Source organism: Dermacentor silvarum, chromosome 10 (assembly GCF_013339745.2).
Source record: "Dermacentor silvarum isolate Dsil-2018 chromosome 10, BIME_Dsil_1.4, whole genome shotgun sequence".
Lineage (NCBI taxonomy): Eukaryota > Metazoa > Arthropoda > Arachnida > Ixodida > Ixodidae > Dermacentor > Dermacentor silvarum.
The window spans coordinates 126,991,634-127,019,286 of NC_051163.1; the positions used below are offsets into that span (position 1 = coordinate 126,991,634).

The 27,653-nt window shown below is 48.0% G+C and overlaps 1 protein-coding gene across 1 annotated transcript in view; it reads right to left on the minus strand.

Moving 5' to 3' along the window:
- Positions 1 to 3,638: 3,638 nt before the first annotated feature.
- Positions 3,639 to 27,653, minus strand: part of LOC119466640 (uncharacterized) — an 89,352-nt gene continuing 65,337 nt past the window's right edge. Inside the window, exons 7-11 of the mRNA XM_037727158.2 lie at positions 24,130 to 24,301; positions 14,080 to 14,180; positions 11,359 to 11,503; positions 8,272 to 8,544; positions 3,639 to 3,939 (exon numbers count right to left, since the gene is read on the minus strand). Of these exons, the coding sequence (XP_037583086.1) occupies positions 3,800 to 3,939; positions 8,272 to 8,544; positions 11,359 to 11,503; positions 14,080 to 14,180; positions 24,130 to 24,301 (831 nt within the window). The 3' untranslated portion in view covers positions 3,639 to 3,799. The remainder of the gene's footprint in view (positions 3,940 to 8,271; positions 8,545 to 11,358; positions 11,504 to 14,079; positions 14,181 to 24,129; positions 24,302 to 27,653) is intronic.

Below are 27,653 nucleotides of genomic sequence, written 5' to 3' on the forward strand. Positions count from 1 at the left end.
TGAGGATTGGGTTGCCCTGTAGGCTCCATGTTGTGTCGAGACACGCATCTTGTGCCCCCCCCCCCCCCAACCAACACCACACACTTTGCGGCGCTGAACCTCAGTCCCAGTCCCGTCATCTTTCTACCACATAAGTCTAACAGCTTTTGCAGCTCCTCCGGAGAGCCAGCAAGGAGTGCAAAATCGTCGACGTACACCAGCGCTGGGATCCGCCTCTGCACCAGCTGCCCGCTTTCCCTGTGCCTGAAAGTGAAAACACAATCCAAGGCCGCGAGACGTTGGACCACCCCTGCAACATATACCATAAACAGGAGTGGGGACAGCGAACAACCGTGCCGGAGGCCTCGAGGCATTTCTACCTGTGCAATCTTATGGCCATCCCACTCCAGCTCTGCCACCACATCGCTGTAGATGGCCTGAAGCAGTACGCGATCCTCGTCATGCAGGCCTATCCCTGCCATTATCCTCCAGAGGATCTCTCGGTCCACATAATCATAGGTCTTAGTCATATCCAGGAAAGCCACATACAATGAGCCCCCTGCCTGGAGCGCCAGCTCAATGCTTTGCGTGATGACAAAGAGGCTGTCCTCTATACAACGTCCCTACCGGAAACCCATCTGAAGCTCTCCAAGGATTTCCGTGGCCTCCACCCACCGCTGGAGTCGTGCCTTCACCACTCGCATGGTGACTCGATATAGGACCGGGGTTAGGGCGATCAGTCTGTAGCTTGTGAGGTCTCGTTTATCACCTGACCCTTTGTACAGAGGTCTCAGCTTGCTTCTCTTCCAATCCCCGGGTACCTCCGCTGATCCCAGCGCCTTCGCCACAAACTCTTGGACCCTCGCCTGTCCTTTGGGCCTCAGCGTCTTGCTCAGTCTCATCGGCATCCCGTCGCACCCTGCTGCTGTCCCTGCGTCCACTCTGCTCACCGCACTCAAAATTCTCTCTCAGTTGGTGCCTACCGTAGATCGGCATCGGCTTGTTCCCCAGGTGTAAGCATCAGATACGAGCCAGCCATGTCTTCAGACAGGGTGTCCGGAGCGTCCTGCCGTTGCAGTGATTGCAGTCACTCCTCCAGCAATGGGATACATTCCTCCCCTATCACTTCCTCCCCGTCCGGTGACCCCCACAGTGTCACTTGTGATATCTGCGGGTTCGACTTCTGTATGTATCGCCAGAAGCGCTGTGGTGCCTGCCTTCCTGCCTCCTGCAAATCATCCTTGAACTTCCTGTTCATGCTCCAAACATGTCCATGTATCAGCACAGCTGCATCCTGTTTCAGCCTCCTCTAGGTCTCCCAGGCAACCAGAACCGCTTCTGGATCCCCGTATTTGCTCAGATGCCTGTGGGCACGGCTCGTTTCTTGCTTTCACTGTATAGCTTCTGCCACTTCTCTGCTCCACCATGGCTTAATTCCACGCCGACCTCGCGTCCGCTAAGCCCACTGCCTCATGACCCCTTTCATTCCTGATACCACGTGATCGTAGGATTCGAGCATATCGGCCTTCGTTTCCAGCTTGGCTGCCATCTCTGGTAGGGCCTTTTCATTTGGGCGAGTCACAGCCACAAAGAGTTGCTGTCGCTTGCGCTGAAAACCGGTTTGGAACACCAGGCGTAATCGGTTGTGGTCACTTGCCAAATTGCCTGCTCCACGTTAATCTACCACCATATTGTTGAGGCCTCCGTACATTAGTTCGGTCATGAGGCAGTAATCTATGCAGGACCGGCGATCCCACGTGGACCAGGTTGTTGCCCCACAGCACTTCTCCGTCAAATTAGTGATCACTAGTCCAGCCGATTCCGCCAGCTCCAGGAACAGCCTATCATTGGCATCTGTGCAGCCGTCCAGGTTCTCCACATGTGCATTGAAGTCCCCCACTACTATGATCTCTGCCCTCTAGCGAAAGTCCTCTATTTCCTTGGTGAGACAGCGGCATACCTCCGCATTTTTCTCTTTCTGTCCGGTAGTCCACATGTACAAAATGGCCACGACGACGACCTGTGTACCCGCTATGTTTCCGGCCAACCACAGATGCTCAAACATCCTTCCCGCAGCCTCGTCCATCGCTGTGTGGTTTACCACATGCACCCAATTCCACCTCCTCGGCCCTCACTGCCCTATCTGTTGCACCCCTCCCAGACGAAACCGGATTCACATGGCGGAACCTCCTGGTCGCGTAGGTGACTCTCCACGCCTGCGATCAGTGCAAACTTTTCCTCCCGCATTGTTTTCTTGAGTTCTCCCCATTTTTGCTCCGTCCGGCCACCTTGCCTATTGACGAATTCCACCAATACAACGCTCGCCCTGGTTGACTTCGTTCTTTCGAGGTCCCCTGTATTTCCGGCGTCCCTGGGATACAGCCCCCCTCAGTTTTCTCTGGACTGCTAGAGTTCTGTCGTCCGGACTCCATTCCTTCTTCTGTATCTCTGTTGTGCCTACAAGTGCTTGAGATTCATGGACTTTCTTCCCCTTCTTTGCTTCCACTGCTCTTCGACCATGTGGACTAAGGCTTGGCTGAGAGTCTCCATCATCGAGTTGGCTTGCTGAAAGCCCCTCCAATTTCCTCTCCAGTGCCTTCCCAGTGGCAGCACCTCTAAAGAAGCACACAACATTCGTCCAAGGCGTTTTCCCAGCTCCTGTGCCATGTTCTCCTTGTACATCATGTGGTCCGGCACATTTCCTGAAACCAGTTCGTGGGCACAAACTCAACCCATGGGCCCAATTCATTACACATAGTTCTCAGGCTTTCATGCCACTGTCTGCAGATGCAGAGAAGCTGGTCCATGCCCCTCCGGAGTGCTGGCACGGCATAAACAATAAACCGATGATTTGGAGCCCTCTCTTTCCACAGGTGCAAGTGAGCGCGTAGTGCCGCTAATGTTCTGTCTGGCACTGTGTTGTCCATCACGTACTTTTGACCTGCATGTAATACCGCCATGGCTTCTGATGTTCACCACACGTCCGGGGATTCTTCTACTGCCGCAACCACATCCTTCATATTGGTGACCGTCTCCGCTCTCAATTGCAGGTTCCGGTTCCAACTGACCATCTTCAGCAACGTTCGCTTCATTTGGACGGCGTTGCCCTCTCCGAACACAAATACGCGCCGCCTGTTTTTTTCTGCCGAGTCTCCCTCGGACTGCTGTCCGCTGTGCTCTCAGGTCTGACCATCTCTCTCCGGTTTCTTTCCTCCCCACTGTGGCGTTCTTAGGCTTACTCCTCACTGTTTTGCCCTGCTGTGCGCCGATATGCGTGTCCAATTGCCTCTCGTCCCATTGTACCAGCCCTGCCGTGACATCGGGTGTACTCCTTAGCCTGCCGCCGTGTGTGTGCTCTTCACCGCGCGACTATCCCCACCGCAGCTTCCGTCGCTGCACTGCACCTGTCCTCTCTCGCAGGCCGTCGTGAGCAGTACCACCAGAGCTTCTCCTGGCGGCTTCTGCGCCTCCGTGAATGTGTGATGACACCGCGTCACCTCTTCCAACTTCTCCTTCAGGTGCTCCCGTTTACACGAGGAGTGGCTGGGACAGTGTGGCCCCTCAGATGTTGCCGTTGCAAGCAGCATGGATGTAAACTATTATCGCCTTGACCTCGGTTCGTCAATTCATACAAATAAAAAAATTTGCACGCACACATATTTCCACAATATAAAAGTCAGGCTGTTTATAATATTTATTTTTATGTAGGTTACATCGTCAAACCCAACAGATATCTCGTCATCCAAAGTTTGAAGATGGGACAAGCACAGCTAATGAGCCTCATTGCATGACTCAGCCTTCCCGGCATTGTTTTCCGAGTTCAAGGTACGGTTGCAGCCTCTTTCCGCTGTAGGTATGTATCTCTCAACTGGCGTCGGTGCGGCTTTCCTGTCTCGGTCTGTGGTATGGCATCCACGAACTCAATTCCGCCATGCAGTTGCTTGTGAGGTGCCACCAGACCTGCGAACAGCGAGTGCGAGCGGTCAACTGCGGAAAAGGTACGTCCGCGCGCAGCTGTCCGCATTGCAGTAATCAGCGGCGTCCTTTAGGATGTGGCCTATCCATCAACCATGTGCTATTTCCGATATTTCTAGTATGTGGCTTGGAAGTAAGTGCTCCTTATCCAACAAAATGTACGGTGCACCTAAATACCTCCACGTAGTATCGTGTAGAAATAATGAACAAAATATCTAGATATGCAGATAGCCCATACTACGCGGTGAAGCTCTGCATATAGCGGATAAATTGAAATACCTCGGCGTCACACTGACCGATAGAATAGGCTAGTCAACATTTGTAATCGTAGGTAAAAGCGGAGCAGTTTCATTCTGTTTTTCTTCCAGCGAAATTTCATACGTGCTGTATAGCAATAAAAAGCCATACATATCCAATGCACATGTTCGATTCAATTTTACGCGATGGTTTCGTGAAACGGTGACTAAAAGGTTAAAAGATTAGGTTCAGAGCAAGCATTTGCCTTTATTTTCATCCAATTCAACGTGCAATATCATGTGATGTTTGTGTTCATGATGATGTTTATTTTAGGCACTACAGCGCTTACTATAAATGGATGGAGAAATCGAATCACAGTTGATAAGGATGAAGAATGTGAAACGTCAGCGTAGCGATGTAAACAAGACGAAGGTAATGTTGCTTGTCTATGGAAGAATGATGCGGATAGCTTAAAGCACAAAGAAATACGACACATATGTACATAAACGTAAGACTTGTATAACCATGCGGCCTCATTTCGATGGGGGTGAAATGCTAGAATACCCGTGTACTTAGATTTAGGTGCACAAATAAAGAACCCCAGTTGACCCAAATTATTTCAGAGTCCCCCACTACGGCGTGCCTCATAATCAGATCGTGGTTTTGGCACGTAATACCCCATAACTTTAATTCCGTCACAAGGCCCCATAACCATTCTTGTCAGGAATGGGAACATACGTCTGTGGTCCCGGAATAGGGTGGTCCAAATATCAAAATAGTTAATGAACTCAAAGGAGTTGATATCCAACGCCTCCTTTGAGTTCATCAAATATTTTTATATTGGGTTATTCATCGGTTATTTCATCAAGAGGTTGTCTTGATCTAATGATACCTATGAGCCGACATCACATACATTTTTGCTATTTATAAACATGGGCTCTGGACGACTTTCGGTTTCTGACACTGACGTAGCCCACAAATTTTAACAGAAGAAATTGAATGGCGAGTAGCAGCACTGTGTTAAAAGAGAAGCACGCCGATTTTCAACACTTTGCTGCTGTACATAACCACAGTTTTAGAAATAAGAATAGCTGTAACATATACAAAATGTACCGGTATAATTCTTGCGGTATTATGGGCCTTCCTATCATCTAGAAACGTATTTTGTGCTCAGTACGCACAAAATTGCGTGTACTGCGCGAGAAGATGCATCATTACGTTTTACAATGATTTTGAGCATCACGACGCCAGGGGCGAGGTTTTGTAACCATGCACGGCCCGACACATCACTTTCGCGCACCAATATTGTAATATAAAGTAGCTCAGTCGACTTCTCAAGTATATTTGATAAGTGTATTAGCTAATTAGGACTAATTATGCAATTAGGCGGAAGGACAAAAAATCATGCGCCATTCCTCTTCTGTGACGGTGGGATACCAGCGAAGCAGTTTGGCACACGAAGCAGTTTGGCACAAGACATAGAGGTGACACAGATTTTAGATCATAGGTATGAGGCAATTTTATCTCTTGAGCGGCGACGGCGGTCATCCCGAAATAAGCAGACGCTCACACACTTATTTTTTTATCAGCGGTCTTGATTGGCGGCATACATTCGCGTGGAAGACTACCGCCACCCCGGGGAACCGCAGGAAACCAGACACGCGCGACGGACACGCAAGCGCTTGGACACGCAAACTGGGCACGCGCGACGGACACGCAAACTGGGCACGCAAGCGCTTGGAACGATGAAGAGATGGCAGTGCGAGCGTGCACATGGCCGACGCGATTCGCACAGTGGCACATCTTTAAGAAGCACATATTATCTACCCGAGAGTCTACTGATCTTGAAAATGGTGCCTATTGATAACTAATCTACTGAAAATGCATATCCTAGTGATGAGACGTATAAGCTTTTTCATAGGAGGAAGCGATTTTGCATCAAAATCGGCAGCTGAGTTTTTACACACGCAGATCTGTTGACGGACATAGAAAAAATGCATAGAACCCTAGTCATTGACAGCTTCGCTGTAATAATCTGAGTATCCCCAAGCGATGGCAGACAAGATTACATTGGTTCTGTCCAGATACATGGCATTTCCATATTTTTCAAATTTTGTTCAAGTTGCGTGGGACACCCTGTATACATGGTACGCTCTTCCCGCACCGCCGGGTCGGCGGCGCGACGTAGACGCTTGCTCGCCGCGTCGCGGGACGTTCTTTTTCTCGGGACAACGAGTAGGCGGCGCGACGCCGATGGTCACACTCCCGCCACTGCCCTTGGCGTCATTCCTCGTAAAATCGCTGTTCTTCTGGCGTACGCAGCCCTCGCGGCCGTCCCTCCCATAGCGAAGGTGGGGCTAAAATGAGCCCACCACTTTATCTGCCCGAACGGAATGACATTGCCTCAGGGAAGTTGGCGTTAGCGTTTCCGAGCCGTGCACCACCGTTGTCGGGTACCCGGAGCGCAAGTCAGAGCTGACGTTTGGCCTCAACATCGCGCTCCCGCAACTCGGGGTCGGCGGCTCTTCGCTGACGTTTCGACTGGTCTTCAGAAGCCCTCACGCTAGAATAGGCACGTCGACGACAAGCCCTTTCCCGAGCGCGTTCGCGGCACCGTTGCTCAAACGCAGCCTGCTCCTTGGCGGAACGCACCACCGCCCGGGCCTTCCCATGCGGACATCAAAGTTGATCTGAAGTGAGGGAAGCCTGGCGGAGCACGCGTCAACCCCCTTTCCATCCCTTTCCTTCCCCTCTACACACCAAACGACCGTGATTGGTCACGAGCGTCACGTGATCCGGCGCCGGCACAGCTTTCCCCACACCTGCCTTTCTTTCTTGCTTTCCTTCATTCATTTTTCTCTGTTTTTCTTTCTTGCCGCTGCCTAACACCCGCATACACCTGGCTCATCCCCGCATATGCAATGCGGGTTTGCGCCACCCGTCAGTTTTTGCGTCACTACAACACCACTGAATCTTCTGAGCCAATACAAGTTTCGCTTGAAAAACTACAACGTAGTCGTCTTGGCAAGGGAAGCTTTTAGCAACATGATCATAGCAAAAAAGCCGTTTTTCTTATTGTGTCGATGTAATAAGAAAAACGGCTTTTTGTTTTTTAATTGTTTACAAATAAAAATGGTTAGCTACTTTCAAAAGTACACTGAGGGCTCATGGGCATAAGTAACTCGTGGACCATAAGGCAAACTTCAAAATAAGTAAAGGCCTGGAAAACATCACTAAGAGCTTCCTTTGCCTTGCCTCACCACGCCGCATTTAGCGTAAGCGACATAGGTGCACAATTTATTGGCACTTGTAATGCTGTTAGTTATTAATGTTTTGTGGGGTTTTTTTCAAATACAAGCCTGGTTGGAGCTCTCGCAACTATTGAGTCAGCACAAATTAGGATTCATAATATACTGTGCAAAACTGCGGTCATTGCCAACGTACTGCGCGAAGATTCCCAAATTGTATACCATAGGGTCTTCATCATCAACCTATTTTATGTCCACTGCAAGATGAAGGCTGCGGTCTCCACTTACCCTAGTCTTGCGCTACTTGATTTAAACTTTCAAGTTCCAATTTCCTAACTTCATCGCCCCACCTATTTTTCTTCCCTTCCCTTGGCACCCATTCTGTAACTCCACTGGCTATCTACCCTACGCATTACATGGCCTGCCGAGCTGCGTTTTATTTTTCCCCTAATGCCAACAAGATTAGTCATAAGTTATCGATAGTGTAATTTGTTCAGTTGCCTATAAAGTTCACAGGTATACATGCCTTCACTCGTGTTAGTTATAATGGATTCCGTAGTTTCACACTTGTTATGGTGCTAATATGTACTGTTTGTATTTCAGTTTCTAAGAGCGTAAGCAAGTGCGCTTAAGGTACCAAACTGAAATTATTCCCGAGCTTTCAAAAGAGCATTGACACCACGTAAAATGTATTTCCACAAGAACTGTATGTCCAAGTTAAATTTTACCAGTACCTGAAAGTAGATATTTACGATGATACGGCGATAAAAATGCAAAATGGCTCCACGTTTCTTCTTTAATTTCGGTACGCTGTGTTTAATTGTTGGCCCACCTTTCATGTAAGCAGCGAGAGCCGCTTTCTTAGCTTCTTCCTCTTGTTTGGTGGCAGGTCGCTGTCCTTCCTCGAGCACCACGAACGCCCTGGGCGCTTCGCCGTACTCGGGGTGCGGCACGCCAGCAACCGCGGCCTGCGTTACATCCGGGTGCTCCTGGAGCAGTTCCTCAAGCTCTGCTGGGGCCACCTGTTGGTCCATGCACCTGACAATGTCCTTGATCCTGTCCAACACGTAAAGCTCGCCGCGCGATGTGTAGTAGCCCGTGTCGCCTACGAAGGCAGCCACCAAAATAGAGCATGCTGAATTTGTAACTCATTACCATTGACCAAACACTGTTTCGTAGGGAATTTTAGGTCCACCAATGCACCGAACCGCCCTGTCCCGACTCATGTGTTTGAGCGTACTCAGCTATGGGAAGTAGGTCGAGAAAAATAAAATGAACTGCCAAAGGTAGGAGGCGTAGAGGAAGAGGAGGTGATTGAACATGTACTGTACATGACCTGGTCCGAATGAAACCAGAAATAAGTAACAGTCGGGCTCGGGCTCCTCGACATTTCAACATATAAACGAATACCGCCATTTCCAAAGCCACCTCTCATGCAATGCTTTGTTACAGGCCCCTTCATTTACCCTAATTATATATGCACCGAATAACTGACCTGTATTTATTAACAGGCAGAACAGCTGCAGAACGCAATAGAGAAAGAGAAAGCGGGAGACTAGCGCCATTTATGCCAGCTGCCGCGTTTATGGTATGAACCAATTTATGTGCTATAGAGTAGGACTGCTTTGAAATAATATAAAACTTTGTTTTTCCTTCTAGTGACTTAAAAACGGTTTTATACCGATAACCAGGAAGCTCCTTGAAATTCTATCTCACATGCCAGCCGTGCATTGATATGTCTATTGTACTGATCACGTAGCATTTTCTGGTATTATTTTTCAAAATTAAAAATTACTGCTACTTCGCGGTTCTGTTAAAGCTTCAAAATAGTAGTAATAAAACTGTGGTGTGATTTGCTTCACTTGGTTCACTGTAACTACGCAATACTACTTTTTTGCATTGGACCATTTACTAGCCAACTGGCTATCGTTCCAAATATATTTATTCTAAGCACTTAAAATGTGTAAATAAAGCATCTTCAAGCAATAAAGCTTCACGAGGTCAGTCATGCTGCTATTTGATCACAGATAAGCCTTCTTATGCTCATGCTCCTATCATAAATATTGGTTTCGCATAATGTTGGTTCGACCCCAACACATCGAATCATCAAAACACGCGAAGCTGCCGAACAAACTAGACAAGCTACGAGTAAACGCTGGTGTTTCAAACCTTACAATGAAGAAACGCAGATACAAGCCGCGTCATTTAGGATTGAGATCCCTGTCAGTTGAAGCGTATTCTTCTCATATATTACTGCAAGTTCGAGCTAATATCATAATTAGGCAGCTAAAAAATAACACTCGCTAAGAGGAAGCTTTAGCTCGAGCCCAACTTCGACGCGGCCAATTCAAATGGATGTAAACCCCAGAAACGCTTTTCTGAGATAACCCCTCGGCCAATTCTAATGAAATTTGTTGCATTTTAGAAATAACATTAAATTCTAGTGAGTGTAACAAGCGGACTTTCGATTTAGGGCCTCAATGTTTTAAAATAATTTTCAAAAATCGGAAAGTTCGAAACAAATAGGGGAGGAAGTTTACAAATTATTATGTCTGCATCAAAGATAGACATCGCGGTTCATTAAACGACAATCATGAGCTCATTCAAAGCGGACACATCTTATATGCCAATTTTTACCTTACGTGAATTTATTACGTTGTGTACACGGATTCTGCAAAAGCTGTATTTCATATTACTAGATTTTCGAAATTCATCTGCAACACAGTAATTTTATCTACTTAAGATGTACTATTAGCTGCAATTATTAGAATTGTGATATCAAAATTTATTGCTGAGTTATAAAATGGTAAATTTCATAGTTTCGTTTTCTCAAAATGTTTGATAATTGTCAATTTTTAATAAAAACGTTGACGCCTAAATCAAAAATTTGAAAGTAATGGTCACTAGATTTTAAAGTTTTATTTTAAATGCACCAAACATCATCAAATTTGGTGCAGTGGTTGCCGAGAAAAACGAATTCTCCTTTTACATGTCTTGAGATAGCAGCACCCGAGATAAAGCTTCTTCTCAAGTGCGGATCGAGTACGTACGTGTGTCTGAATTCTTAAAGGAACGTGATTTCAGGCAGCCTTAGTTGACTGAGCGTAATATTTTTAGCTATACCAACGAAAGCTCGCTATAATGCTTTGAGCACTACACGGGCCTTCAAAAAGTAATGGGAATGCTTGTGGTGCTAAAATGTATAGTTTGGGGACAAGACAGCGCATCACGTGAGCGCTTGCTCCCATTCCCTATTGACCCTTTTGTGCCTTTTTTTCAGAAATTAGCTCCTGGTATAAAGGCGTTCTTGACAAGCACAGAGAATGCTTCCCTGGCTACCAACAAATATATTGCGCTTATGGCGTGTGAGATGCGAGACATGACGTATGAGTAGTTGCGGTAGGATGTCTGCGGAAAACAGGCGTACACGTGCTGTAATGGCCAAGCCAGGAAAGTAGTCCTCAAGGCTCAGAGGAGCCCCACTGTGGAGAAAGAGGCTCTGTTGAATTATGATGCATCATTTATAATAAACTGACACTACAGATTACAGGAAAATCACGTATGATTCGACATCGTATATTGTGATAAACTTCATGCTCTTCCAGGATGCTGAAATACCACCATCACATTAACGCGTTTCAAACTATTTAGCACAGGGCATATAAGATCATAATTGCTCTCATGCACCCTACGGTTCAGCAATATGGAATGCGCAGAAACTGTACTACTGTATATTATTTTGACAGTATTGTGCTCACGTGATTAGACCTCGGCGAAAAGAATAGCGTTAATTGGCTCATGTCCTCTCGACAGTTGGTCACTTCATGTTCCTTTAATTCGGTGTTTTTTACTGCGAACTGACTCGTCATTCGCCCCGCAATTGCTGTGCACCATAATTCTTAACTGCCCAGCCACTTGCCTGTTCTGACAAATCCTTCGTCGTCGAAGACAGAAGCGGTAGCTTCAGGCGCATCGAGATAGCCTTTGAAGCAAGTGGGCCCCTTGACGCAGATCTCGCCGCACTCCTCAGGGCCGAGCTTCTTTCCCGTGTGTACGTCCACCACCTGGAGGGAAAATACATAACAGCAAATGTTCAGTTTCTAGACACAATCGAAGCAGGGGCGCTTGTGGGCGTTCTGTGTTCTGGGAGTATATTGAACTGAGCTAGTTGTTACCGATTTGTTTCCAAATACAGCTTCCAGCAGACGACAAAACACAGACAAAACGCGGGGACAAAACTGACACACAAGCGCTGACTAGCAGCTGCTCTCACATCCTGCTTTTTTTAATCATCTCAGTGTCGTCTTTTGTTCGCTATGTACTAGGTAAATGATTCTGTCTCCTGACTAGTGCATAGCGTGCATGTCATGGGCTTGAACGAAGCTCCACCTGAGTTTCATCGATGTTCCTTGCAGATCACTTATTAAACAGTGAAGAACATGAAATTCAGCACCACCTTACCGCGCCAGTAATCTACCCGTCAGCCGCTTCATTGCATTATCATTATCATATTCATCGTCATCTTGTTTACTTCCAATGCAGTATGAAGGCCTCTCCCAGCGATCTCTATTACCCTAGTTTAGCGCGGGCTCACTGTATCCTGTGCCTGCAAATTTGCACATTTATTCGAACTACGTAGTTCTTATTTATATTCAAGTGTACTGACCTTATCTTGTCATTCATTCTGCAGCCATAGTATAGCAGCGATTACCCACCCTATGCATAACGTAGCCTGCCTAGCTCCTTTTATATCTATTTGATGCACGTCAAAATATGGGCTACACCCAATTGGTGTCCTATCCACACCACTGTTTTCATTTTTCGTTTCATCGCTCGTTGCGTTGTCAAGCTTCTTTGTTATCCTACCAGTACAGAGACCTAGAATTACAGAGTGCGCGAAACGACCTCCCAAATAGTAAAGCAAAAAGGGAGTAACAGGAGTAATGCCATTTGGCTTGCTGCAACTGCTAACACACACGCTACCATTGTGCAGAGGTAGAATGCTTTCTTGCCACTCAAAAGACCCAGGTTTGAGTCTCATCATAGTGTATTTTTAGGGGCGAAGCTCCTGAGGGTCGAACCTTGTCCCCCGTCGCGCCGTTGTAGCCACGCTGGTACTCACTGCTCCCACTGGAGGCGCAGCTGTGCTCTCATTTGATTTGAATGGCGCCCACTAGATGGCGCGGCGGCGCTCGCTCCACTCGCTTTTGGCGCGCTTATTTTCTGTTTCGCCGGTCGACACTCAATGCGCTGTTCAAGGGAAACATCGTCACGTACATCGAGAAGGCCATGCTGCAATATGAAACTCAATACAAACACGGCCCCTTCGTGCTCACCAGAGACCTTAACGTGGACATCATGAACGACGACTGGTCGATCCAACACATGATGTTCTGCCACGATCCCTGGTGCATTTCATATGAATACAAACGTCCCACCACCATCAGGGGAACTTGTATAGACATCACCTTCTCGAACTTTAGAATACATCCAATTCACGATCCCTTGGCTTTGTACATTACGGAACACAATGCCGTTATACTCAAAGGGAAACGTTCTCCTGAGCTTAACGTCATATATGACTAAAACAGAATCGGGGGAAGCCCCTCCTTGTGGTCCGTAAAGCTCTTGAACAAAAACATTATCTACCCCATGTGTAAATAATGAAACATTGTGTATATAGTATATCAATATCTAAATAACAAAACATTGTGTATATACTGTGTATATAATCACACCCAACCCCGGTGTTTCTGTGTCACATATTTGTATGATGATCGAGTGGGCTAAATCTACAGCGGATTCACGGTCATGCACTTCGTGGATATGGCGATCATTTTTTATTTCTGTGTACATTTATCATTGTAACCTTGTACTGCTGCTTGATACTTGCTTCCGTTGCTACGTCGTTCCAGAAAAAGTCGAGCACTAACTGTAGAAAAAACACCAAAACAAAGATTTTTTTGCACCAAACGCATGACTGCACGTGGAGCCATCATTGCACTGTCTTTGCTGCCACTGGTCATCGCCATTATCTGTCGTAGTCACCAATTTGCAGTGGCATATATAAAGTTTATATTATTGGCCGAGCATTTTCATTTTCTTGATACGAAATGTATTTGTAATGTTACAAACAAAGCACTTTGTGAAGGCCGAATATGTGACAACATCCAGGTGCATACTTCGGTGGCGTAGTTATCGGTGCCACTACTTTTCTATAACTAGATGATTGGCTCCTGTCCACAGAGGTAATAAAAATTAAACACGGGCAACAGCAGCCTTTTTTCAAATACATTCCACGCGCATGCTGTTTGCATACCACTATTTTCTTTCGAAAGTAAAATAGCTGAAGTATCCTTTCTGTTCCACCACTACTAATAATAAGTGCGTGACATACCTTTAAGTGATCATGGCCTTTGCAGTTACAAACGTTGCATGTATTCAAATTTTCTTGTCAGAGTTTGACGAATGCCCTTAAAATAATTATGATTTACATTTCACCGTTCACTAGCCCAATATTAACCAAATATTGTGGCATTCACAAAAAAATACTACATGAGTAAGGCTGATACTCATTCTGTAAGAAAATCACTGCAATGACGTTTTAAGCATAGTAATACTTTTTGTCCATTTCATTTACCTTAATGCTCACGTAAGGCATAGGGATTCCGGCCGTCTTGAAGTCATGGCATTGCCCTCGTGTGTGGGCAATGGCACAGCAAGCTTCCGTGAGGCCGTAACCTGTGCAGTCCAGGATATGGGGAAACATTAGAAGCGTGAACATTGCTTTGAGAACTGTTACTGTGACTGCTTATCGCACTCACATAAAGAATCGCAGAAATGTTCGACGTTGTTACGTGCTTGTAACACAAGAAGTCGAAAGCCTGCTGCACATTTGGTAATAGATGACTTTACACAATTGGGGTTAGACTTCTTTGTCATACACATTGGTAATGAATTAAGTTATACAATCGGGGCTTGACTTCTTGCAAGACATAACGAGCCGCAATGGGAAGTACACATGGGGCACTCAGGGCGACCTCCTGAATGCCACATATGAACACTTAACGTAGTACCTAAAGTGCAGCATGTTAGTGCCCGCACTAGGCCACACCTTTAGTCAGCGAGATGGCTGCGACGTGACGTGTGCAATCACGCACGTTCTAGGCACACCAGAACCGCGGAGCAGCCGTGGCTTCTATTATAACAAACGGTGTTGCCAAGGGGTACAGAGGTTGCACAATTCGGATTATTGTTCATAAAATGGTGGGAGAGCGCGTAGCAGTGCACCGCTCAGTGCGGAATGGATTTCCCCTCTCGTCACTACTTTTTTGCTTGTATATTGAGTCATTTCGTCTAAACGTAATCAAAAGCATCAGCATTAGAGGTTTCCGTCCGCACGCGACTGAAGTACGGCTGCTCGCATACGCTGACAATGTTGCTGTATTCTGTTCGAACCAAGAAAGCGTTCTTAGAGTTGTGAACACTTCAAAACATTTTTTAGAGTCAGCGGCAGCACTATAAACTAAGCAAAGAGCTTGGGGCTCTGGCATGGCTACTGGCTATCAACCCCAAGTATTTTCGCTAATATTTCTTCGGTCACTACTCCAGTTAAAAGCTTAGGTGTACCTTTGCAGCATTATAAAGACAGTGAGGTATTGACGTGAGGAAGTGGCCACAGTGCGGGAAAGCTCCGAGCGTTTTAAAGGCTTCAAACTATCTATAGGTGCACGCGCCACCATTTACAACTTGTTCCTCATTAGCATGCTGTGGTACGTGCTGCAAGTACTAAATTTCTCGCGTGTTATCATTCAGAAATTACATCGCGTTCTTGCTGTTTTTGTCAGGAGATCAACGTGGGAAAGAACGAAACGAAAAATTATATTTAGACTTGTCCGCCTAGAAGGACTTGGCGTGTCACATCTGTATCTCGGAAAGCTCGTGAATCGTTTCATGTTTTTCCGCAATGTTACTGACCCCTTTTTAGGAACTATGTGTCAAATGAGGTTAGGTACATAGGTGCCAAACTTAGTTTTGCGGTCGGAGTTTGTGTCAGGTAGCATTTCTGGTTATATGAGAGAAGTGTACCTTTCGTGTCGTATTTTACAAGCCCATTTCTCGCTCGAATAGCTCTGTGGCGTGTCTCGCAAAAACTACAAAGACTTATGTGATCGGCTTCTTCCCATTGCCATCTATAGAACCCAATACAATGCTCGCCCAGGTCAACAAGTCTTAAAAAGTGCAAAAAACATGCCTATTAGAGGAGGTGTTAAAAGTTTCTTTTTCAAACTACGTACTAATACGTTATATGTACAGACGTATGCGAAAGAAAAAGGAATGTTCTTATCTTGGGGCACTCGTTGTTTTATTTGTAGGAAACCTGAGACACTTTAACACGTTTTTCTGGACTGTTGGGGAGGTTACTTCTTTTGGGATATTCTTCAAATAAGCAAGCTATCTTTCCCACCTTCTGAATTATCGCCGTCGGCGCTGTTACACAGGCGAGTCATTTCTTTCATAAAAATGGTGATGTTCTCTTTAGGCAGCTACACTTCGGCTGCAAAAAAACTTCAGCCATTTCTCATTAGACAAAGATTGTTAAGGTTGTAATGAAGAAGAGTGACCTGTGCCTCAGCAGCATCGCCACCGGCATGAGCTCGTGGTTGCTGTCCTTGGCCGAACGCTTGTGACTGCTACCCGTTCGCCTGCATCCGTTGCTATTAAACCTCTTAGCAAGTGGTGGAGGTGCGGGGTAGAGTGCGACTCCGCAGTTCCAGGGTGGTCGAAACCCATCATGCCCGAGGACGCAAGCGGCACTCCTCCAACCCCTCCACCGGCGCCGCCCACCCTGGTTTGTGCCGGCGCCTTGCATCTGCGAGATCCCCCTATCTTCTCCGGCACAGATGAAAAAGACGTTGAAGATTGGATCTCCTCATACGAGCGAGTGAGTGCCAATAACCATTGGGACGATGCTACCAAGTTGAGAACCGTAGAATTCTATCTCTCGGACGTTGCGAAACTATGGTTTCTCAACCATGAAGGCGACCTCACTACGTGGTTGGTCTTCAAGACCATGTTTACCCAAGTTTTCGGTCGGCCAGCAGTACGAAAGCTCCGTGCAGAACACCGTTTGCGCACACGATCCCAAGAGAGCGGAGAGAATTTCACGAGCTACATTGAGGACATTCTTGACCTTTGCAAACGGGTGAACGCGTCGATGTCGGAGGAGGAGAAGATCAAACATATAATGAAGGGTATTGAGGACGACGCATTCCAAATGTTATTATCGAAGAGTCCTCGCACTGTCGTTGAAGTGATCGAATTGTGTCAGAGTTACGACGAGTTGCGCAGGCAACGGCTTCACACCAGACGTCCCCCTGCGCCCGCCGACTCTGTGTCCAGCCTTGGTGTCAGCGACGACCATGCTGCCCTGTTTCTGAAGATTCAGGAATTCGTTCGCGCAGAGGTTGCTCGCCAGCTATCTTTGATGTCTTGCGTCCCGGAACCACCACCCGCTTTGGCACCTACGATCCGCGACTTCATCCAGGAGCAAGTTTCGCAAGCCATTCCTCCAGCACGTGATCCGACGCCAGTCAATGCACCTCTCACGTACGCAGAAGCAGTTGCCCGACCTCGCCCACAAACGCTCTCGCCGCCCGCTATGCATCGACCACCGACCTTTTCGCCGCATCCTATGCCGTTACCAGATCGACAGCATTTTCCGACTTCTCCTCCACGAGTCGGAGCTTACCCCCAACAATGGCGCACCTTCGATGACCGTCCAATATGTTTTGCTTGTGGTGGTGCTGGTCATGTGGCGCGCCATTGCCGTCGTCGCATGCTTCCTTTCCCGAACATCTGGCGAGCGCCACCGTTCCCCGCTCAATTTTCATCGTCGCCTTCCAGCCTTCCTACCTCTTCATTTTGTCCTGATCGCTCACCCGCGCCTACCCGCCGCTCACCATCTCCACGTCGTCGCTCGCTTTCTCCGATGCGTCGCCGTGCCGGACCCACCGAGCAGGAAAACTGAAGGCCGCAGTTCCCGAGGCACGAACTGCGTCTACGTCGAAATGCTCAAGTCCTCGTCCCTCTCCAGCCAACGTAATTGAAGTGTATGTCGAAGGAGTCGCCGTCCTGGCACTTGTTGATACAGGAGCCGCAGTATCTGTAATTTCTGCCAAACTCTGTCGCATACTAAAAAAAGTTCTGACGCCTTTATCCGACCTCTCCCTTCGAACCGCAACCGCTGAAAACATTACGCCTCTCGCTGCATGTACTGCTCGAGTCTTCATTCGAGGAGTTCTGTATACCGTCGAATTCGTCGTCCTGCCCTCGTGTTCCCATGACATTATATTAGGCTGGGACTTCCTTGCAAATAATAACGCCGTTATTGACTGTTGCCACGCCGAACTTGAACTTTCTGCGCTTCACGATTTTGAGACAATCGACGACCACCCTTCTAGTGATAAACTTTTTGTGTCCGAAGACAATGCCGTTCCTCCGTGCTCTTCCCTGCTTGTCCCTGTGTCGTGCGCCGCTATTTCTGAGGGCACTGTTCTCTTTACGCCCTCTAAAGTGTTCCTTCGCCGCAAATGCTCTCCGCTGCCCTTTGCTCTCCTTACTCTTCGCAGTGGCGCCACGAAGATGCTCGTCGACAATCCCACGGCGTGCCCTTTACCTTTATTTCATGGCGAATGCCTAGGCCTTGTTCAGCCGGTCGACACCTTTTGCATCTTTGACGCTCCTGCGGCTTCTACTCCTACAGACCTTAGCGCACTTTCTTGTGACCCTGCGGTTGATCAGTCCCTGCGCGACGCTTTCAACCGCTCCATCGACGATGAAACGTCATCTTCACAAAGAAGCCAGCTGCTCGCTCTGCTTCAGAAGTTCCGCGCCTCTTTTGACAGCCCTGCTTCCGGTTTGGGTCGCACATCAACCGTTTTTCACCAGATAGATACCGGCAGTCATGCACCTCTACGGCAACGCCCTTATCGGGTATCCGCCTCGGAGCGCCGTGTAATTGATGACCAGGTAGATGACATGCTCAAGCGCGGGGTTGTACAGCCTTCGAACAGTCCCTGGGCGTCACCGGTCGTTCTTGTTAAGAAAAAGGATGGCTCTATTCGGTTCTGCGTCGACTACCGACGCCTGAACAAGATAACGCGCAAGGACGTTTACCCGTTACCGCGCATCGACGACGCCCTCGACTGTTTGCAGGGAGCGGAGTTCTTTTCTTCGCTGGATTTACGTTCCGGATACTGGCAAGTCCCTATGGCACCATCTGATCAGCATAAAACAGCATTTGTGACGCCTGACGGATTATATGAATTTACCGTGATGCCTTTCGGCCTGTGTAACGCTCCAGCCACTTTTGAGAGGATGATGGACAATATTTTGCGCGGCCTCAAATGGAACACATGTCTCTGCTACCTGGACGACGTCGTTGTCTTTTCCGCTGATTTCCATGCACATCTCAGCCGTCTCGAGCACGTTCTGAAATGTCTCACTGACGCGGGACTTCAACTCAACTTAAAAAAATGTCGTTTTGGTGCCCGAAAGCTCACCATTCTTGGCCATGTTGTCTCGCGAGACGGCATTCTTCCGGACCCAGCCAAGCTCCGCGCCGTCTCTGACTTTCCAAAACCGAAGAAGTTAAAGGAGCTTCGAAGTTTCGTTGGTTTATGCTCGTATTTCCGACGTTTCATTCGAAATTTCGCATCCATAATTGCACCCCTGACAGACCTTCTAAGCGGCAACAACGAACTTTCAGCTTGGTCGCCCGCCTGCGATGACGCCTTCACGAAATTACGCCGCCCGCTAACCTCGCCACCTATCCTCCGCCACTTCGACCCTGCCGCCCCCACCGAGGTCCACACCGATGCCAGCGGCGTAGGACTCGGTGCCGTGCTCGCGCAACGGAAGGCGGGGTTCGATGAATATGTCGTCGCCTACGCGAGCCGAACTCTGACAAAAGCCGAGGCTAATTACTCGGTTACAGAGAAAGAGTGTTTAGCCATTATTTGGGCCCTTGGGAAATTCCGCCCTTATTTGTATGGTCACACTTTCGACGTCATCACTGACCACCACGCCCTTTGTTGGCTGTCCACCCTCAAGGACCCCTCTGGCCGACTTGCTCGCTGGGCCCTTAAGCTACAGGAGTACGACATCCGCGTTCTTTACCGTTCTGGCCGCAAACACACGGACACTGACGCCCTTTCTCGCTCACCGGTCGCAGCTGACAACGCTTGCCTATCCGCCCTTGAGCCCGCATTTGAATCACATGCACTGCACAACATGCTGTCGGAGCAGCGCAAGGATCCCTGGATCAGTGCTCTCATCATCATCCTTTCTGATCCATCCACCTCTTCACCATCTCGCGCTCTTCGCCGCCAGGCTACCCACTTCTGCATTCGCGATGGCCTTCTTTATCGTCGTAATTACCTTTCTGACGGACGCAAGTGGCTTCTTGTGATACCCCGACATCTCCGTGACCTTATCTGCGACGCTTTCCACGCCGACCCACAGTGCGCGCATGCCGGCCTCTTCAAGACTTACGCTCGACTACGCCTCCGATTTTATTGGCGCGGCATGTATAACTACGTGCGAAAGTTCGTTCGCTCCTGTACTCAGTGCCAACGCCGAAAATTACCTCCCGGACAAGTCTACCCGTCACAACCCCTTCCCTGCCCTAGTCGTCCCTTTGATCGTGTTGGTATTGACATATACGGACCGCTACCATCCACTCCAGCAGGGAACCGCTGGATTATTGTTGCCGTGGATCACTTGACCCGTTATGCTGAAACCGCCGCTCTGCCGACTGCCACCGCCCGCGACGTTGCATCGTTTCTGTTAGACCATTTCGTTCTGCGCCACGGTGCCCCTCGCGAACTTCTGAGCGATAGAGGCCGAGCCTTTCTTGCCGATGCTTTGAAGGCACTACTCGACGAATGCCGAATCATTCACCGCACAAGTACAGCGTACCATCCGCAAACTAACGGCATGACAGAACGCTTCAACCGTACTCTTGGTGATATGCTATCAATGTACGTCGCCTCTGATCATTCAAATTGGGACCAAGTTCTCCCTTTCGTCACGTATGCGTACAATACTGCGGCCCAAGCAACTACTGGATTTTCCCCGTACTTTCTCCTATATGGCCGAGAACCATCTAATACGTTCGATACAATTCTTTCATATAAACCTGATGCGTCCGAAAGTACTCCGCTGTCTGAAGCTGCTCGACATGCTGAGGAATGCCGCCAGCTTGCCCGCTCTTTTTCCACCGAGGACCAGTGGCAGCAGCAATCCGTCAACCAGCCGACCGTTCTGCACCTACATTTTCCCCTGGCTCTCTGGTCTGGCTTCGGGTACCCGCTACCACACCCGGCCACTCTGCAAAACTTGTCGCGAAATACCTCGGACCCTACCGCGTTCTGGAGCAAACGTCATCCGTCAATTACCTCGTGGAGCCCCTCAAGCCACCGACAGACCTGCGCAATCGCGGCCGCGAACTTGTCCACGTCTGTCGCATTAAGCCGTACTACGACCCACTAGTAGTGTCTTCGCCTTAAGCCGCCAGGATGGCGCCTTTTTCGGCGGAGGGCGATTGTAATGAAGAAGAGTGACCTGTGCCTCAGCAGCATCGCCACCGGCATGAGCTCGTGGTTGCTGTCCTTGGCCGAACGCTTGTGACTGCTACCCGTTCGCCTGCATCCGTTGCTATTAAACCTCTTAGCAAGGTGTTTATGCTGCTTCATCGAGACAGCTCCCACGTCGTAGCGCAGACTTCCGGTTGTCACACCAAGTTATGGTGATTTCTTACAAGGAGAAGTGTACTTGGCGTAAATTGTCCGCATATTTCTAGTTTTTTGAAGGTTGAGACCCTTTGGAAGTTAAAAACGTCACAGGCCTGCGCGGCACACGCAGCACAGTCACAGTGTAAGCTGGTGGAGCGGCTCAAGAGTAGCTCCAATTTGGGCACCACGCACAACAGGGTCTTTGCGGCAGTCTGTTCACCTCGTTTTGGCGAGAACGATATGAACTGCCCCCCCCCCCCCCGGCGTCGACGGCGAGCTGCGGCTTATAATGCTCTCTTCACAGCAATCTGCTGAGTCCGATCAAGCCTTACAACTGAACATACATGTCGGGCACGCTACGTTTGCAGGCATCTTAACTAGATGGAGCCACCATACTAGCGGAGGCTGTGGATGTCGTTTTTTACAGAGTTTCTCACTATATTACCTAGAGGGAAAACTGGCGCTGCTGTGCTGTGGTATTCTTGGGAATACCGGTATATTGTGACTTCGGAGTGGCAGAAAGCCTTGAAGACGCGCCTGGCTAGCACCGTTCCGTCTGTCACAATAATTTATTTTCTGCTAAAACAGCATGCAAAAAGCTGCTTTAGCTTTATGATTACACAAAAGCATGTATTCCTTAATTTTGAGCACTTGCTATTGGATGTACAATTATATGAAACGTAAAAAGTATCACCCGGCCGCTAAAATTGGAGGGCAGACGACAAGATTATCGCTCGCTTCGGAACAACTTGTCTGTTCTTGCCTTTCTTCGCTTGGTTCTGAATTGTAGTTCAGTAAACTTTATTGAGAGATGTAATATGGGTGAATGAAAGAATTTTATGTAGATTTTATTTTAAGAACGCGTTATGTGTGTAGCCACATCCACGTTTTAGACGAAGCCTCGTATAACACCAGCCAACACAAGCCTCACAGACACATATCCCGTCATTCCCATGACGGCACATCGCTCTTTAAGAAACTCGCGTAGACGGTGGCGCCAGATTACCCTCTAGGTGTCAGAGTTAGAAACTCTATGTTTTTTTATTGCGCGCCTGGTGTGGCGGGTATCGCGTCGTCTGCGCCTGCGCACGATGCGTTTGCAGGCACCTTAACTAGATGGCGCCACCATACTGGCGGAGGCTCGGATCGTCTGCGCCTGCTTTAAAGGGCATTTTCCGGCTCCCGATAGGAAGCGCTTGCGTGGCTCAGTGGTAGAGTATCTGGCTCCCACTCAGCGGGCGTGGGCTTGATCCCGGCGGGAACCGAGTGCTTTTTTCGCATTTCCGGTGATAGCGGTTAGGTTCGCCGGACGCTGTCGGCGGAGGCGGAAGCGGCGGCGGACACCATCGCGAACCGAAACGGCTATTCGAGTGAGCCCAAAACATCTTCCGCTGTAAAACATTATCGCATTTTATGCGCCAAAACCACGATCTCATTATGAGGCACGCCGTATCTTGCCCCCATGGAAATGTGGCCGCCGTGGCCGGGATTCAATCCCGCGACCTCGTGCTCAGCATCTCAACATCATAGCCACTCAGAAACCACCGTGGGATTTTGTTCGATAGTGTGGAAGTTGATTTGGCCGCGAGCTTCATGTTTTTCGGAGATAAAAGGCCGTGCTCCCGCGCGAATCTTTGTATCCTATGGCTAGCTGGCTCATCCGTGTCGACGTGGGCATTGTCTTGGGGGTTTGGGCTTGCTTCACGCCTTTTCAGAGGTGTTCAGAACATGAACGCAGCAGCACTCCACCAGATGTCATGCTGTCCTGAAGGTTAAAAACATAACTTCAAAAAATTTCGTATTTACCCACTTTACTAGGTAAACATGAGCTCAGTACGGCAAACAGCTCACAAAGCAAAACGAATGTGGCTTGCATAGTCATCGATCGTCGAAAATCTGACCTACGTCAAGAGCGCCGGCTTCTTATACATAACTCATCGCACATTCCAGGATAACGGCCGGTGCTTGTCTTCTGTAGAGAACGAGCAGCATTATTCGCTCATCGCATGCAATTCGATTAAGCAAAGATTCTTTCGCCATAGAATCAGCGACAACATTCGAAAATGTACAGACATATGAATGTGCATCTTTCAACGAGCGATAACATTGTAACATTTGTTATCCTGTGAAAAGTGGCCACCAGAAAACCGTAAACAATATACTTGGGTAATATTGCTGGCTTCAGTGGTCAGTGCAAGATCCAAGAGAGCTTTCCACCGGGCTAGCAAGGAAACTATTTGGCTTAATGCAAGATAAGCGCAGACGTGAAGAATGTTTTGGAATTTAGCTTTGATTGTAATACCTTCAGCTAAGCGCGTCCGCTGTTTAATTCTAAAGTAATTAAAACCACTCACAGGCATGATAGGTGAACATAATTTTTTGTTCTAGATGGCAGATACAAAATTATGGACACGCAAAGCGCCATGTAGCAATGTAGAATGGCCTTCACTCACGTCATGTCTTGTGTATCGCGTGCGCGGAAATTGCAGGTTTGCTCGGTTTTTGCAGCAATAAATAAGTTGGGAGTCGGCACTGTATGTCTGGGCGCGTGTGTGTGCTTCTAGTTGTATGTTCAACATGCCCAAGAAAAGATTTATTAAAAATTAGAGGTGAGCTTGGCATGTGCTTGGCACTAAGGCTAGCGAGTCATCTAGTTTTCCTATGGACTATCCTTTATAAATGTACCATATTTCCCTTTCTGGAGCAGGAAGGCGCTGTGGGTCTCTCGGTGGTAGTTGCCAATTTTTTTCTTTCTTTCTGTCATGTCTTTCTGCCAGCTATTTCTTTCTTTCTGTCATGGTCTTTGCCCATGAAGACCTAATAATTCTCGCTGCGCCGAGTCTAAGAAGCAAGAGTCAAGCATGAGGGCCACGCCTCTGAGATGCTGAGCTCACCGTGAATTATCAGGCAGCCTTGGAACACCTGGCCGAGTTGCCTGAGCACCTGCTGTGGAATGGAGCTTCCGGCGATGTACACTGCTCGCAAACTGCTCACGTCGAGGGTGGGTGGCAGGCCCCGCTGAACGATGTGCAGGCCGTGCGTCGGGTATAGTATCAGCGTGGTCACCTGTAAGAAATATCATGAGGAGGCTTGTTGTAATTTAAATCAAACCCTGCAAGGTAATTTATGGAATCGCGAGATTTTACCCTTAGGTATGTTGGGAAACTGGGCGGGCAGGTTGATGTTCACTATAACGACAGCGCAAATGGAAAAGTGACAGCGATAATAAAAACACACAGGACAAGCGCTGAAATACCAACTGTTGTTAGTTCAGCGCTTGGCCTATGGGTTTCTGTTCTCTGTGTCACCTTCCCATTTGCGCTGCCGTTATAATTTCAGTAGATGGCCGGATCACGCTGGGGCTGCGATTGCCACTCGACGGTGCTCCTAGATGAAGCTTACGTGTTCGGCGTTCCATAATACTGTCTATCGGTGCTGTAGCGAATGTTTTAACTAGCAAAGAGAAACGCGAGGCATCGCAGATGAGTTGGCCTGCCATGAGGATTATCCAACGTCAGAACAGATGTGGCAGCAAAATGTCTGATTTTTAACATCTTGTGTGCACAACAAATAACACGCATTCATCTTCGACATGTCACTAAAACTGGGTAACACTTTCTTGGGCACATAGCTACTACTTTCGCACACGCTTTTGGAGAGCCGTCTGAGGAATTTCTGCACCATTCATTGCGCAAGGGCCGCAGGTGATTCCTGATAAATTTTTGGCTTGGACACTTTCTGCCTTACGAGTCCTATTTTACGCGTTCATTCCCAGTATCAGCACCAAGAAAACCATGGCTGGTGTCGTAATTCTACATGTCGTCATGGGTCATATCCCCAAGGAAAGCGCGGGTCTGACACATATGTTCACTGATTACTCTTACTCTTGACCGAGTTCATCGCGTGGTTTTTACGTATTGTCTTCTGGTCAGCACATCATTTGTTGTCTAATGTTTAACAGAAACCACGGCAGCTGAGTTTTATCTACAAAATAAGCCGTTCTGCACATGCTTTGGCAATCATCAGGGGCATTGGACATCTTCACAGAAACAAAAGGGGCCCTACATGATACAGTATACTACAAAATATTACGGACCATGAAATCTGCTAAAAAGCTGAATATCACCGCAGCCTCACAGCGCAGCCAGGTATTTGCATTTCGGGCGTCGACTATAATATGCTAACACCATTCTCATATGCACACTTACTGGCTACTCCTGCAGGCTACTTGGGAATTGAACGTTTTCTGAGATGGCGTGGGCCGTAAACATTCGTGGTTGACTATACAAGTTAGGAAATTTGCAGGCTCAAGTTGGAATCAGCTATAGCGCAAGACAGGGGTAATTTGAGATCGCGGCGAGAGGCCTTCTTCCTGCAGTGGATATAAATGTAGGCTGCTGCGGATGATGCTGATACATGCACCATGAGCTGAGCTAATAACCATTAACCCGGGGCATTGGTTACGCTCATCATATAGCCACTGTGGCTAGTCCCACTGTAATATTCTAGTTTCTAATTGATTGCTGGAAACTACCATATGTTAAAGAAGAGCGGACCTAACCGCTTGGAGACGCCTATATTTAAGAAAGTGGAGACGGATATGTTTACAAAAACTGGCTAATCAGCACCGCTTACGAAAGACAATTGCGTAAACGTTGAGTCTTTCGCTCCATCCCTGTCAATTTTTGCCATAAAATCACTATTTTCACATCAGCCTACCTGCAACCATAAGACAATGCATTATTGGCTTCGCCTGAAGGCTGTATCAAACAATACCTAAATGTGCTGTCTTCGACGGACCACCAATCCTTATTTTGATAAATGTGGTACATTATGAGCACAGGAACACATTTTGTTGCATTGGGCAGGTTACACGGGGGAGATAGGACAAGTTATTTCAGTAGAGTGGTGTCGGCTACCTGAAATTCACTAGATCTAGGAAGAATACTGGGTCTTCTGTCTTCTCCATCAAGGCAACGTCATAGTATCTATTTTATTCTTTTCATTCCTTCAAGATATTTACAGGAATATTGAAGCTCTAACCTGATTACATCAAAACCATAATCGTCAGCTCGGCCGTACATATCATGATCGCATATTTTGTTGCCTTTTTCCCCCTCCCCCCCTCTTCCTCTAAAATCTTTCTGAGCCTGATCCCTATGCATGGTAGCATGCAGGCACTTACACATATAACAGTGGAATTATCTGTATTTCATTAGAGAACTCTTCCTTCCAGGCTATGATACAATTGCGTATGGCTCATTGAATGTGAACCATGTTGGTCCGCGAAGTGCAGCCACCGAAGAAACAGGCAAGCACGCTTAGTAGTTGGCCCGCTAAGCGTAGCCACTGAAGAAGTAGGCCAAGCACACCTAGTCTTGAAGAACTCACATGTTTATTGCGTCTGAACCAGAACACCGACTACCGCGGCCCCTTATCACTTGCCCGCTAGGCATGGCGTGGTAGCAACACGAAAGGGCAGCGCTGCTTGGGGGTGCTGCATTCCGCCAACTAAACATTGTATCAGGCTATAAAAGCCGCGTCTATCGCAGCTGGATTAACCAAGAAACAAAAAACCACGTGCTACACAACATCTGTTTTATTTGCCTCTCCGATAAAGAGTTAAGCTGCTTGCTATGCCGTTTCTAATTCTATTTAATGTTCTTATTTTATTTGGTCGTAGGTGCTCCATCATCCATCATTCTTGGGGGCTCTGCGTTCCGGTAACTTAACATTGTATCACTCCTCCCCTCTTAAGATACATGCTACGGGGAGTACTTGATAACAGGTTTTCGAGTTCTTGTGCTACGCCGCTACTTTGGAGTTCAACTTGCAGCCATGGCAGGGTTGTCCACGGCACAGCTACTTCCAGATACACTTCCAGGCGATTGTTCCTCATGTAGCACGTCGGGTGCAGCTGGGAGATGTATGTCTGGTTCGTTCTCATGAAGCACATCCGGGATAGCTGGAGAATGGATGAGCGGCTGCTCCAGTTGAGGAAAAGCTTCTGCGCTAGCAGGACGAAATGGCACTGTCTGTGCAAGGCGCAAATGGTCATTGTGTAGGTTCCATGTCGAACCGTCTTGACAAAGGAAATGGGCCGACGGTGGATTGACGTCCAAAACACTGGCAGGTACCCATGGTGCACCTGTGCGGAAGTTTGTTGCATACACTTCATCTCCTGGTTGGAGTAATGGTGCCTGCCGTGACCCTCTGTCAGCATTCAACTTCTGTTTCAGTTGTTTTAAGAGCACCGATGCGTGTAGACTAGGCCGCAGGACATCCAACGGAGTCTTGAACACTCTCCCCATTAGGAGCTCATGTGGTGGCCGACCAGGTACTTCATGTGGGGTTGTCCGATAATGAAATAAGAACCTTGAAATCGGTGTTTTGAAATCGCAAGAGCCAGACTTCTTAA